This window comes from Falco punctatus, assembly GCF_963210335.1.
Source record: "Falco punctatus genome assembly, chromosome: 3".
NCBI lineage: Eukaryota > Metazoa > Chordata > Aves > Falconiformes > Falconidae > Falco > Falco punctatus.
Genome location: NC_137582.1, coordinates 12,220,672 through 12,235,310, shown reverse-complemented (window position 1 = coordinate 12,235,310; position 14,639 = coordinate 12,220,672). Strand labels below are relative to the sequence as shown.

The following is a 14,639-nucleotide window of genomic DNA, read 5'->3' as shown; positions in this document are numbered from 1 at the left end:
AATCTGTTCTCTTAAAGCGTAGAAGAAATTATTAAGTGCTGAATATTTAATTTTTGTATCAGGTAGTTTGGCTGGCTGGTGTCCATTGCCACAATGTCTAGATGCACCTTCTTTAGAGTTGGAAGTAGGGAACTAACATGTTACAAACACAGTGCTAATATTGTAATGAGAACTGAAATATTTGCAGAGACGGCGAGGACCTGGACAGTCAGGGAGATGGTAGCAGCCAACCTGATACTATTTCAATTGCCTCTCGAACCTCGCAGAACACGCTAGACAGCGATAAGGTAAGTTTCCCAGGTGTTACTTTGTTCTGAGAGCCGGTCACTCATTCCTTCGTGTGAGTTAGCACCCAAGATTAGCCCTTAGTACCTTCAGAGAAGAGGCAGAAATACTCAAATCTCTTAAAAATAGCTGTACGATAGCAAAAATATCTTGATACCATGGGGGAGCAGGGGTGGTGGTTTAAATAACAGGTCATGAAGGAATTGTTTGCTCCAAACTGAAACCATTTTGGTTCCCTTTGTTCTGCAGTTTGTTCAAAGATTTAATCCAGTTTGAAAAGGAAGTTTTATTTTCCGTAGAATTTGATACCCATGCACAGAAATCTTCTTGATGTCAGTCTCAGCCTTTCTGAAAGCATGCCATCTGCTTTTTATACTAGCTTGAGGTTGGTGGTTGCCACATGGTTACTTTTGTGAAGGAAAAATACTATCCAGTGTTCCTGGGTTAAAAAGTGTGTTCACATTCTGCATGAGAGCTGATGGAAATGACCTTATTTAAAGAGGAGTAATCCACAACAGTATCATATGATACTAGTGCTAGTGTCTCCTTTCCTCCGTTGCTGCCTGTAGATTCTGGCAGGGTTATCCCCTAAGGGTAACACAGCCAGAGTTTCTCATAGGTGGAAGAAAGATAAGCATTAATACCCATCTTTCATGCAGATTGATGCCAAGAATAAAAATTCTTATGAAACGTGTGTGTTACTTTGGAATTGAAAGAGGATTTCTGGCAAGTGAGAAGTGTTGCTCTTGTGTTTGTCAAAAATAGCCTATATTTTGATCTTGTGTATTTGTACTGAAGCTGGTCTGTAGTTTTGGTGGAGACTTCTTCTGAGGATATCTGTGGACAAAAAGTGGTTGGTTGGCAGAAAAAAAAAATCTTTTGACGACTTGTTTTGTTGTTTGCTTACTTATTTTATTTAGCAATTTACAAAAATTGTGTTGTGTATAACAGCAAACGGTTTAGATCTTTTTTTTTTTTTTTTTTTTTTTGATGTGTGTTCTTAGGAGTTTAGGTAATCTATCACGCTCAGAAGTAAGTCTTGCTCTCTCTGATTTCCCTGATCATTGGCTGAGACATTAAGCTGTGTGCAGTCAGCCTGGCTGGATTGTGTTTAGTTTCAAACAGAGGTGATGCAGTCCATCCCTCCATACACAACCATTGCCACTCTGCAGTTGTTTGTGATGTACTGTTTACTGGGGAATAGCATGGACTGTCTCCTGTTGCCCTTCACAGCAATATTTCATGCATCATGTGATAATTGCTAAGAACATTGGCCAAGCGAAATGCCCTCAGGATTGTCTTCAAATCTGACATGTGGAGGAGTCTTACCAACAACTTGTTCAACAGAAGCTATAAAAGGAGGAGAAATGAAAGGGAGGGAGGAATGGAGAGCAGTTCAGTATTTTCCTGAGAAACTAAGTTTTATATTTGGTTAGTGAGTGTACTGTTGTTTTTAAACTGTATGAACTTGTTAGACTCTTCCTTGACAAGAACAAACTGAAAAATGGAAGACTCCCTGGAACTTACTTGTGCTATATATTGTATATCCAAGGAAGGAATTTACTGTTTGTGCATTTCTTAGAAGTGTGTGAATTGGCAGAGTAACTTTGTTTAATGTTTCTATTGTATATTTTGGTTTGTTAAATACATTAGGAAGAGAAAAAAATTAATCTGTTTAAAAATACAAAATAAAAATTATTAAGGAACATTAACAGGCAGAAGGCTGGTGAAATCTGTAGGATGTCAACACTTGCTGAATCTGAAGTAATCTCTCACTTTGTATGTTAAAAATTCATTAGCTGTAGTCCATTCAGGGTCTAAAATTGACTGTGTTTTCTCAACCTAGAATCTTGAAGTATGTATGAATGTCTTACAGAGCTGAAGTAAACAGTTTTATGGATTTTAGGTGCTCTTGGTGTGGTTATCCAGGTGGAGCAGTGGAACTCCTCGGTTGAATTTGAAGCATGTTCCAAACTGAGCCAGGATTCCAAACTGAGAAGCATTAAAATATAAAGTAATTTAAATTAGTACTATTCAAGTGCTAAAAAAGTGTAGCACTGTATTATGTTGCTGATGAACATTTTTCTGTTGACAGTTATCCACTATTGTGATTAAGAAAAGACAACAAATAACAAACGTCATACTGATCGACAGCCAAGTAAAACCATTCTTATTTTCTCTAGTTATATGTTCAGACAGTTGATTCCTTTAAAATACAATTTTTTGTTAGAAGTGCTAAGCTGTTCTGTTATACAGGGAGAATATAAATAATTAAACCTTTACTCAAAACTCAATGCTTTTTCTCACTTCCTCAGAGATACGCTTTGAAAGAGCTAAAAATCCTTAGCCTTGGTAGTAAGTGGTTGCGTATTGTCCAGATGAGCTTTCTTTCCTTGCATCCTGGTTTATGGCATGTGGAAATGCATTAACAACAGAGAATAATTTCATGATTAGCTTTTTTCCTCTCCACCCTGGATTTTTGAGCTAGAATTGTAACTTCAGATTGTTGGCTCCACTGTTGCATGTTGCTTTTCAGTAGTGACTGGGATGATGCAATAGACCGTATGTTTATAATGCTGACATCCTTCCCAGCTTCATATCATCTGAAAACTGTATTTGAAGGCAGAGCTAGAAATCAAAATTGTCTTGGCAAATGGGAGAAATTGATTGGCAAAATACCGTGCAATGTAATAGGAACACATTTGAGCTAATGTGAATAGGTGGAAGTAGTTAACTACTAATGAGAACAGTGAGTGTGTTGAACAGTTTTTGAGAAAATGGTCTAGAAGCTATAGGCTTACAAGATGTTTATGGTTTTAACAGTGTGATATAGTCATTGTTGGGGAGGGGGAAGCAGTCCTACATTGGCTTTTAGAAATAGGATGGTGAGCTGCAGGACACGAAGTCCTCATTCTTTACTCAGCACTTGTAAGGCCTCTGTTAAGTACGCATGCAATTTTGAGTACAGAATTTTAGCAAATTAGTGGTCCGTTGGAAGAGTTCCAGGGGAAAGATGAAAAAAAAAAAAAAAAAGAAAAAAAGACTGATTAGGCATCTATCAAACATAACCTACGAGGCAAGCTAAAGAGTTGGGACTAATAAGCCTAAAGAAAAAAGGCAGGAGGAAGAACTCCAGGTCTTCAACTGTATAAAAAGCTACTACACAGAGTTACAGAACAGTATTTTACCTGTATTTTCAGTGGATGAGATGAGATCAAAGGACATATTTTTCATAAAAGTTTGCAATAATATTTTTTATGAGTATGAAAATGTGTGAAGCCCTAGAGCAGAGTAATTGTGAAGGCTGGCAATCTCCATAACTGGAGATCCTTGAGAAAGGTTTGGATAAATGTTAGTCATGATTCACACAGATGTAGTTGATCATGCTCTAGAGGAAGAGAAAGAAGTGGACTAGGTAACTTAAGATCCCTTTCCAGCCTGTTTTTAATAGCATGCATGGGGTGTATCTTCGTATTGCAAGACATGCTAAATGCATCCATAGCAGTGACCCATCCTGAAGTACTGGAAGGTAGAATGGAGTGCAGAGTGAAATACAGAATTTTTTGAGAGGAAGATTTCTTCTGCTCCATCAAAGCAACTCGGTTTTTGAATGAGTGCTCTTGTTGTACCCTTCTCAGTAAATACTTTGGCCTTCACCTTTAGCACTATTCCTTCTTTTCACCTTCTGTAGCTGTGTAGCCAGCATTTTAGGTGGCTAATGAATAAAAGAGATGACACTTGGCCCATTCATTCCACCTTTCACAGTTCCTAGCCTCAGAGCTTGATCTGATTTTATCATCTTTTGAACTTGATCCAATGCATAGGAAATGAAATGGGGAGGCTAAGGAAACAATGTAGGTCTGATAGGTCTTTTCATGCTTGTATTAAGTAGAAACGTGAAATAATCCAAACCACTGTTTTGGTAGCTGAGATGAGAGGCTTTTAGAAGAAGAGCTGTCATAGGGGTGTTACCCTAAATAGTAGGAATCACGCTAGCTGCTGTGGGTGGTCAGTGGAGCAATATTTTATTTTTAAGAAATTGTCTTTTGTGCCCAGCTGGTAACACTTTGTACTGCTGTCTATGTAAAGTTGTATTTCGTTCTCATGCTGCTTTAAGTTTGTGTGTAGTACTTCGGAAAACAGCGAAAGGACTGAAGCATCAGGAGATGACCAAGAAATTAGTTCTGCCAGCTGAGACTGCAGAAAAGAAAAGGGTCCCGTCAGTAGAAAAAATGCTAGTAAAAAACCCAGACATGGCTCCAGAGTATACGCCTCTTTTCAGGGTCAGAAACCAAGTCTGGGCAGCTACCTGGCCAAAGCAAAATACTCTGTATTTGAGACAGAACTTCTGTGTGTGTCTCATTTCTTTTCTCCCACGGTGCACTTGTTTCCATTTTAAAAGGGGATTAAAGATTTTCCATGCTTGTAATAATTGAGAAATCTTATTAGCTACTCTCCTTCCTTTCCCTTCTCCTTAATGTCAAATTACCATGGGACAGTAAATATAATTTGCAGTCCTGAGAGGATGTTATATGGCCTGATGTCAACCCTGTTGTACATGGCAAAACTGCCAGTGGTGATGCTCCTAGATACTGGTGGCAGATGAACTGTTGGTGTGGTGTCTCTGACTTCAGCAAACCTACACTAAGAATGCGTTGAGCCAGTGAAAGTGTGTTACGGTTTTATTTTTTTTCTCTCTACAAGCATCAGCGATTAAAAGGCCCCAGAGAGATGAACATAGATGGTTAACATTAATTTCAGCAACACCAAGACACTGTGTCTATGATAAGCTGTTTAATTAAACCTTGTGCCTTTTTTAATCTGCAGTTCCATTTCTGTCTGGCTTTTCCTTCTCATCTCATCCCTGTCTCTCCAGTTTCCATGTTTCAGACATAGGCTCATTTATTTTTATCATGCATGATTAATTCAGTTTACATAAAGGGTTTCTTGAGAAGGGTAAAGTATATAAAGTAATTGTTCAGCCTAAATTTGGATTTAGATGGTTTGCAACTCTCTTCAGTGCAAGTCAGTTTCCTGGTTCTGCTGTGCCTCTTTCTCTTCCCTCCAGCTAGCCTAGAGAGCCTTGCCAAAGCTGTCTAACAACAGCTGTTAAGCAGTGTGCATAATCACAAACACTCCTTGCTGTCCAACTGCATTTAATCAGTGCGAAAGACAAAACTGCTTTCAGAAAGTGTTACGGAGAGAAAATGAGCAATAAAACGAAGAGGAAAGCAGTGTTTCCTAACCGTTACAGTTGTGGGGAGAAGGAAGGGTTGTTATCCCAAAGGAGGGGAAAATCGGTAAATACTTTTTTTGGTCAGTTCTCCATAATGACGCAGATGCATTGGGTAGAGAACATCATTGATTTTGGCATCTTAGGCAGGAGTGAAGTCCTGCACTAAGTTGCATCTAACAGCATTAGTGCATGTTGGAGGATGGTGTGGCACTAGCAATTGCACACAGGAAGTCCCGTACACGCTGTACTGAGGTGTGATAGAATATTGCATTCAGTGGAATACTGACCAGCTAGGATATCTGATTCCCCCACAGTCTTAAAGACAAGGATTTTTTTGTACTTTAATAGTTTTTGGCATAGCCACTGACAGCTTTTGTTTGCTTTTGTCTTTAGCTTAATACTATATAAAATACTTAGTGAACATAAAATCTGAGATCTTACAACTTTTTTAAGGGAAGCAGGAGAAGGAACATCTATATTAAAGCCAAAAACATGGCCATTGCACTGGTAAACAAAATATATTTTAATCACTATTTTTAGGAAGTGAAGGGTCAGGAAAGCAAGCAGAGCACCAAAGCCATGCTTCTGTACGTGTTTAAGAGAAAATACAATGAGTAGATGCAGTTTCTGGAAGGTGTCAGCTTGTTACTGTCTTGGTGCTTGCACCGATTGGGATATGGACTCTCCAGAGAAAAATTTGGTCTGCATTGGAGACCTTATGAAGTCATACTTCATCAGCTTTTTTTGTTAGTCCCCATCAGGCATACAGATGGTTTCAATTGTTTGTCTGAAGAAGGCTGCAATGTAAATCAATACCAGAAAACAAGGGAAAGCTCTTTACTTTTTCCCCCTTTGGCATAGTTTTGCATGGACTAAAAACTAATAAAATATGGAGAAAGAGTGTAAGGAAACAGGAAACTTTTTTATGAGGGAGGAGGTAGCATGTTCTGAAGATGTACCCACCCACCCTCCACCCCCTTTAATTTGGGTGTTGGGGCTGTCTGGAGAGATGTAGTAGAAGCAATGTGATTAATTTTTAGCCTGGAACTAAATGGGTACAACCTGATTTATCTTTCTTAAACTTTAGATGTATGAGGGTTTTCTGCCCTTCTTGGCCCCTGCATTCCCCCAAGAAAACTTTTTCTTCTTTGTATGCATGCACAAGCAAGGGTAGCTGGCGAGATTAGCAAGCAGATAGCATGGGAAAACTCTGGAGTTACTGCAGACCATCTGCTAGGAGTTACGTCCTGTTGTTTGTTGCAGACTTGAATTGAAGAGAAGAATTAAGAGAAGGCTGGAATTAGCCTTTGAGTCTTACTGGAGTTTTGCTGGTTTTGTCATTTGCTCTAAAATTCTTGCTTGATAACAAATAGTGTTATCCTTCAAAGGTTTCTATCTGGTGCTTGCTTCAGTTCCTAGCTTGTAAGAAAACTAATAAATGAGTAACAATGCAGTCTCTTATCTCCTTTTCCTAAAGCTCATAGGATGTAGCTGACAGCCGTGTACATTATTATTAGGCTGGCAGCCTAAACATAATAGTCAAAAATAATGTGGCAGGAACTGTGCGCTATGTTGGTGTAGCACATGCAACTATATTTGCTGCAGTTGGAACTCCCACAGGGTATTTGTCCTCCTTTGTCAGCACAGAGCATTGCAGGATTATCTCGCTGAGTTGAAGGAGGCTACTGGCTTGGTCCGAAGTTAGTGAATTGACAGAAGTTGCTGAGATCTGATAGGCATGTTGCACTGAAGCAGCCTGAGCTGTAGAAATATTCCCACAGAAAAAGCTGAAATAACCTGGAATGCCATTGCTGTATGGAAGGAGAAGGAATTCCTGGGCTGTTTGCTTAAGTTGGATGGCTGCTCTGGCGCTGAGCAATCTTGGGAACTTTGCAAAGTTCTGATAATTTTCATTTCACATCAAAGCGCATGAAACAATCAAAGAGAGGAAACTTAGGCTTAGGCAAAGTGATTCTAATGAAGTGTTTCAAAGAGGGGGAGGAAAACCCTGAGCTTGCGTGCCTTTAGTTCATGTTTGTGTGGTTTTGTTTGGGGAATCAGCAAAAAGGTGAAAGCTGTATTTCTACTAAATAGTTCAGTATTTGTGAATCTTACGTGAAGAAATGTATCCTGGTTTTTATAATTATGTATGGTGTGTCCTGGACTGTTTTGTGACCTGCATATATGTAAACTGAGTTGGGTGGGAATAAGGCAGTAAGCTCATTCTAAAAAGGTTCCTCTTTCTGCCTTGAATTTGCAAGATAACAAAGCTTATGAGTGACTGTAGTAGTATCTGGCTTTCTGTTGCCCATTATTACCCATAAAATATATTCTGAAGTGACTGCTACTTCAGCTTTTGGGGTAAGGAGCAGTCTAGCAAGAAAAACTGCTTAAATCCTCCGCCCAGCACTGTCACAACTGGTGTGCTTTGAACGTAGACGGAGGCAAGCAGAGTTAGAAATCTGTTCTGAACTGCCTGATTTTGAAATGAGCTGCTCTTGATGTGGAAAGTCCCAGAAGCTTGCTATCTCATCCAAAATACGAATCCTGCCAGGAATCCTAAATAGGTAACGGTGCATGACGGACGGTTTGATAATGAGCATTCATCTGGCTTCTTGTTTTTCCCTTCACAGTTGTCTGGTGGGTGCGAGCTGACGGTGGTAATCCATGACTTCACTGCCTGCAACAGTAATGAGCTGACAATCCGCCGTGGGCAGACAGTGGAGGTCCTGGAGAGGCCCCATGACAAGCCCGACTGGTGTCTGGTTCGAACCACGGATCGGTCCCCAGCTGCAGAAGGCCTGGTCCCCTGCGGGTCCCTCTGCATTGCTCACTCTCGCAGCAGTATGGAGATGGAGGGGATTTTTAACCACAAAGGTAAGACATGATGGAAACCAAGTCTGTTTATCAGCAGCATGAGTTTTTGGGTAACGGGGAGTACTGTGCAAATGGGAATTCCGGTGTTCTTGCACTGTTTTGGTTTCTAGGTTTTATTATAGATAAAACAATGCTTTCAGCAACCTGCAGCCATGCTGTCTATTCCAAGACAAGCAGTCAGCAGTTCTCAGTGTTAAGTGAAAATGTGGCTGAAGACAGGGAAGAGATTTAAGCAAATTATGTTTTGGTGAACTGAGTTGATAAATCATGTTAGATCAAGCTGCCATGACAGGAGAATCTATACCTGTCGTGTGCTGAAAGGGGCGAGGGAAGAAAATCTCCAGTGTGCATTATCAGTGGTTCCTGAGAAACACTCCAGTAAGAAGTCATGACAGCATCAGGCTCAGCGATGGAAAAAGGTAATACATGCACCTATATGCCCTGGCACATGAATTGGCTATTTAGACTTACATATTTTACTGAACTGAGTGTTGCAGAGTAGCAGTGGCACACTCATCCCTTTTTCCTAGAGCAGCTCTGAAATCTTACTTTGTTTCTCCAGATGCATGAAAGAGTGTGCCCCTGAAGGGTGTAAGAAAAATCTGACAATTTTTTGAAAGTTTCTAAGGTGTGCTGTAGTCCTTTGACTCCATAAACTCCCTAGACTTGCAGAGTTTGTTACTAGAGAAAATGCTTGCTTGCTTCATTTGAAACTTACTTGAGTTTGCAGCCTGTGAACAGCAAGAAATGTGAATTGAAAAAAAAAAACACCAGAAAAACAGTCCATTAGAAGGTGTTTTATCACATGCTGGGGAAAAGTTTCATTTCCAAAATTGTTATTGCAAGTAACAAGATTAGCAGGAAAAGTGATGTTGGGGGAAACTTGTTATCCAAAACACAAAATTCTTGTTTTGGACAGTTTTTCATAAATATAACCACAAATTTTTCAATTATTCAGTCCATCCCCAATAGCACGTTACAATTTTTCCCAGGTTTTTCAGACATTGTATACATATGCTTGGCTAAAAAAAGGGAGTTTGTGTTTCTTACATTAGGAGCATGCACAGCAGGAACTTCCTGAATGCAGACTGATTGGCGGGGGTGGGGGTGAAGCCTGAAAGAGTCTGAGCTGTATAGCTGGCATACTTTTTTTGTCCTCTTGTGTCCTATAACAATTTGGATAGAGAAAGTTGAAAGTTTGCAGTTGTGCGGATGATAACATTGAAAAAAATCGTTAGGTATCACCAAAACATTTCTTCCTTTGACTAGGAAGTGAAATCATGGAATGTTACCACTGTTTTATTTGTTTGTTTTTAACACCATGCACAGAATTGATAAATCCAATTTGCTTTGGAGCTAGGGGAATTCATTTGAATTGCAATTTGAATGCAGAGAGTATTGTGAAGAGAGGCAGATTGTACTGGACAAGATACGTTATATGAGGAACGTTGACCCTGTCAGACTTCTGAGGGAGAGAGACAGTTTATATTGAGCTGGTTTCGCCTTTGCAGGTTACTTTTATTAATCAAACCAGTGAACATAACCTGTATTATGTTTTTTCTTTAGTGTTTGTTTGGGGAAGGTGGGGCAGAGCCTTGTAAAGTTACTTTAGTTTCTGCTTGACGTGTTGCTTTGAAATACAGAGCATTAATTAATTATGTTAATCATGGAGACTGAAGAAGAAAAGGCCATTGCTAGAACAAGCATGATTTGCAGGGCTGAATGCAGCCTGAGAAGTGACTTCTGTCCCTGCCTGTGCCACAGGCTGCCTGTGGGATGTTACGGCATGCCATCTAAACCCTAGCTGATAAGAAGCAGCTGCTAATTGTTTATTCCCACATTACTGGGTGTCAGGCTTTAGGAGCTGAATGTTTGATTTGTGAAGTTTCCCCGTGCATGTGACTGTGACCAAAGTCAGTGTGAGCAGTCTTGAACACGCATGCTATTATATAATGTTAAGTAATCTGGGGAGGGAAAAACAGAGCAAAAAAACCCAACTTCAGACTGGATACTTGAGACTACTGGATACATTTGACTTCAGTCTCTACCTCAACTTTATATTGCTTGAGTAGAATTGAAGTAGTTGATAATGTTCATTTCACAGAGGGACTACAAAAATTAAGCAAAATTAGTGGAGTGCTTTGATTTTATCGCTGCCCCCCCCCCCCCCCCCCCCCCCAGTGAAAAGTACCTCAGACAATCCCACAAAGCAATTACTCATTCTCAAGTGCTGCATTTGATTAAAGATCTTAAATAAAGCATTAGGGAATATGCTAATCGGAAGAATGGAAAAACAATTAGATGATCTTCTCAGAATTGTGAGCATTGATTGAGGTATGAATTCCTAACAAACAAAACAAAACCCACAACCCCCATAAACAAAGAACAAGTGAATAGCTGACATAATTTAAGGCAGTCTATGTACTTGAGTGGATAACTTTTAACTGTTGTATTTTCTAGATTGTTAGTGCTTGGTTCTGCAACTTTAGTCGTCTCATTAATACAGATTATTTTTTTCCTTTTTTTGACCATAATTCAGTAAACATCTGTTTTTGAATGATTCAACAAACTAGGATATTGCCCTCTGGAGTTCTTAGGTCTGAAAAGACATGTCATATGTTAGGCTCGCAGTGTGAGCATCAGGTCTGAGTAATTCTGTACAGTTTATGGGCTAAGCCACGTGCAGTAGACACGAGTCTGGAATTTGTGCATGTCTGGCATCGCAAGCTGTTGCGAGAGGCTTGGGGAGAGAGGTTTTATGTAATTCCAAAGGAAAAAGGAAGGTGATCACTGTCAGAAGTGGTGGTGGTGACTGCTTGGATGTTGAGTGCTTAACTAACACAAATGACTTGTTGAAGCAAGGAGTTCTGCACTCTTTTCAGTATCTGTGGGCCCTACAGTTTTCATCTTTTCAACAGTATTTGTCAATACTGTTCGCCAGCTAAACAAGTTAAAAAGCCACAGCATATCAGAGCTGAAGTGAGCTTCAAAGTTTTGAAATTCTTAAGTTTTGTAAAACCACATTTTATCAGAGTACAGAAACGTTGGGTGATACTTAATGCCTCAAAAAAATCTGAAATTATTATCCAAAGTAGGGTAACATGAAAGATTATTAAAGCAGAAAGTATGTTTAGCCTAGTTCTGACAGCTGATCACGGCTATTTCTTGTGTGTCCACATATTATCTGTCAAGCATGAAAGGTAATGTTTTATTTTCATGTAAGAAGACAGCCCCAAAAATGACCTTCCTTACTTGCCTACAAGTGTAGGTCTTACTTGTCCTCTCAGAACGTGTATTACTTTAAGTATCTAATCAGTATCAATGGGTTTAAAAAAAAAAAAGGCATTTACAGTATCTTCAGTCTCTAAAATTTTATAGTAGTTAACAAACGTTTTGTTAAGAGTATAGGGAAAGTATTACACAGAAAACAGACATTCACTAGGTGGATAGTCATTTAGGGGGAGGGTTGATTGCAGGTTACAGACCTCTTGCTTGCTCTGCTGGATATCAAATCTATTTTTGTAAATTATTTGGGTCATTTAATCAATTTGATGTGCAGTTTACAGATGAGTACATTTTTATAAAGTCTAAATCCCTTCTATAATGGGGGGGAAGAGACAAACAAGTGGGTAGTGAAGAGGTTGAATAACAGTTGGTGCACTCTACAAAAAATAAATTACTAGCTTTGGAAGAACATGTTTTTCACAAGTAATACATAAGGCTTTGCTTTTTTTTTTTTTTTTTTTTTTGGGGGGCAGTGATTTCTCACATGTTATTGGGTGTGGGGGAGAAAGAATATTCCTGGTTTATTTGGTGCTTCTCTCTCTTTTAACAAGGGTTTCTTTTCATTCTGTGGTACATCCTTTCTATATGTGCAGTTCTTTCCTTTGTTTGCAGGGCATTTACGCAGCCACAGAGCTCTGGGTGTAAAGGGCAGGGGACGGGATTCAGTATAATCAGTATAATGAAAGTGAACTTGTAAGCTCAGAAAAAGTGGCAGGTATTTAAAATGGTTTGTGAATATCTCTTGCCTGCCTAGGTCACAAGTTCACTGTCTTTTCCAACTTTGAGTACTTCTGAAGTCTGAAGAATTTGTGATAGTCCATCATATCCTTTCTGTAGGTGCTACTGCTCAGCAAGCTACAAAGGCTGCCACAGGCCTTTGCTCATGAGGCTTACATTTACATGTATTTAAGATACGGGGTTTCTTGTGACCACATCTATCTGCCGATTCATGCTACTATCTGTTTAGTTCAAAACTTGCCCGCAGATCTTTTATTTAGCTGGAGGTACAACATCTGCCTGTTTTATACATTCTTATATTGCAGGTATCCATATAGGTTTGTTCTGATCTGAAAGGTAGATTATACCTTAGTAACGTGGTGACGTGCCATGCACCACTACAATACTGAATACCGGCTTTTGATTTTACTCTCAGGATACTGTCCTGACTGGTGCCGTAAACAGAAAAATGTTATTTCAGCAGGTTTGTTTTTTTCTCCAACTGTAGTATCTCTCAAAGAATCTACCATAATAAAGAGTATCAAATGGCTGACGCTTTCCAAGACGGTTTAAAGAACTGTGTCGTAAGCCCTTTTCTACACCTGCAAGATGGGAAGGAGTGGTGTCAGGCAGGAATTGCAGGTGTCAGAGCTCTTCTTGAATTGGTATGGGGGCCTCCCATTCAGGAATTAAGAAAAAGAAAAATTGCACGGGTGATCTAGAAACATTTCCCCAGAAAAGACAGGCATTTTATAGTTGAGGCCACAGAATGGGATAAAACAAAGTCCTGAATTTGTTACATTAAGTAAGCTTGCTCTCGCACAGTGGGAGACCTTTTGTTCAGAATATTAATTTTAGATGAACGGGGAGGTGGGGAGAGTAAAGGTAAAATATCTGGCATATGTCTGAGAGCTTTGAAAACTGTGGTTGAGAAATGGAGTGTTTCCATGCTGAGTCCAAATACTGTTGTGTAGGAAGAGGAAGCTCTGGATGGCAGCAGAATTTGATCAAGTAAAACGGGGATCCAGTCTGAATAATTGAAGGAGGACTCCCTGTTTGTAGTGGATGAAAAGAAGGATGACCTGGGCAGCGATTCTTTGCTTACAAGCAGGGGGAGGCTGTAGAAGGGGAAGATTTGCTGGTTTGAGTCTGCAGGCGAGCAAAGCGTGGGCCATGTGTTAGGGAAAAGGATCCCCACCCGTGGCTTCGAGCCAGAGCGCTGCCTGTGAGATTGTCTGACCGCATTTGCAGCTGCAGGAAATGAGTTCCAGCCCAGGCCAGCAGGGAAAGTAACTCCTGACAGCGGGTAGGTAGGGTGCTGGCCTGGCCTTGGGGCCACCTGGCAAAAGGTGGGGACTGTCGTTTCCAGGGCACCGTACAAAAAGGGATCCGCGTCTGCTACACGGTGGGATGCGATCACGTGCAGAAAGTGATACTGAGGAATGTGTTGTACTTGTGTAGGACACTAGATGTTAATCTAAAAGTTCTGGGGTTTGATGAATCAATTCCCGCATAAAATTTGCAAATAACAGGCTGCCCATCCAGATATCCGGGTGGTAGAAAGCCTTATGAGGAGCTCGCAGGAGGCAAAGCGGAGCAGTCAGTTGGATTTCATGCTCTGCTCATCTAAATGAGCAAAAAATTGTAAAAGCCATGCTGCAGTGGCAGTTCAACTTGTTTATCGGGCAGACGAGCTTGAACAGAGGTGCAGGTGTTTTAATAACTAAAGTTCATCTTCACAATTATCAGTTGTTTTGAAAGCCTAATAAATCATAAATAATTTGCCAAAAAGCATTACTAGTCTAATAGCAGCAAAGATAGTTCGAATTTAGGGTTTGTGTGTGTGTGTGTGTGTGGTTTTTCAGACACGTTCTCATGCTTTAGTCCAGGTAAATAAAATAGCTGCAGTATGAAGTTAAACAAGAATTCTCTATCCTGACTTGCCCACCTTGTGGTTTTGGTTGAGTTTGCAGTTAAAAACATGGTTTGAGCATAAGTAAATTTAAATAAAACGTCAGCAATTGACTGTGGTCCATTAGATCATAATCTTTGCATTGAGTTTTATAACCAAACTATCAAATGGTCAGAATTAATAGCCAGATTATAATTCAGCCTTGAATAAACAGTGAAGTCTATATGAATTGCTTCCTTGGCATTGTGCGATCCTAAACTAGATAAGGAGAGTCAATTAATCTCACAGGTTTAATTTCTGGAGGAGTTCTCTCTAAATCAAGTTTAT

At 39.9% G+C, this 14,639-nt stretch overlaps 1 protein-coding gene across 4 annotated transcripts in view; it reads left to right on the top strand.

Annotated features, from left to right (window-relative positions):
• TRIO (trio Rho guanine nucleotide exchange factor) overlaps nucleotides 1-14,639 on the top strand; it is a 254,214-nt gene that overhangs the window by 177,890 nt on the left and 61,685 nt on the right. For all 4 annotated transcript variants that reach the window (XM_080381109.1, XM_080381107.1, XM_080381108.1 and 1 more), the window contains exons 33-34: nucleotides 188-287; nucleotides 8,155-8,398. In XM_080381109.1, coding sequence (XP_080237235.1) covers nucleotides 188-287; nucleotides 8,155-8,398 — 344 coding nt within the window. The remainder of the gene's footprint in view (nucleotides 1-187; nucleotides 288-8,154; nucleotides 8,399-14,639) is intronic.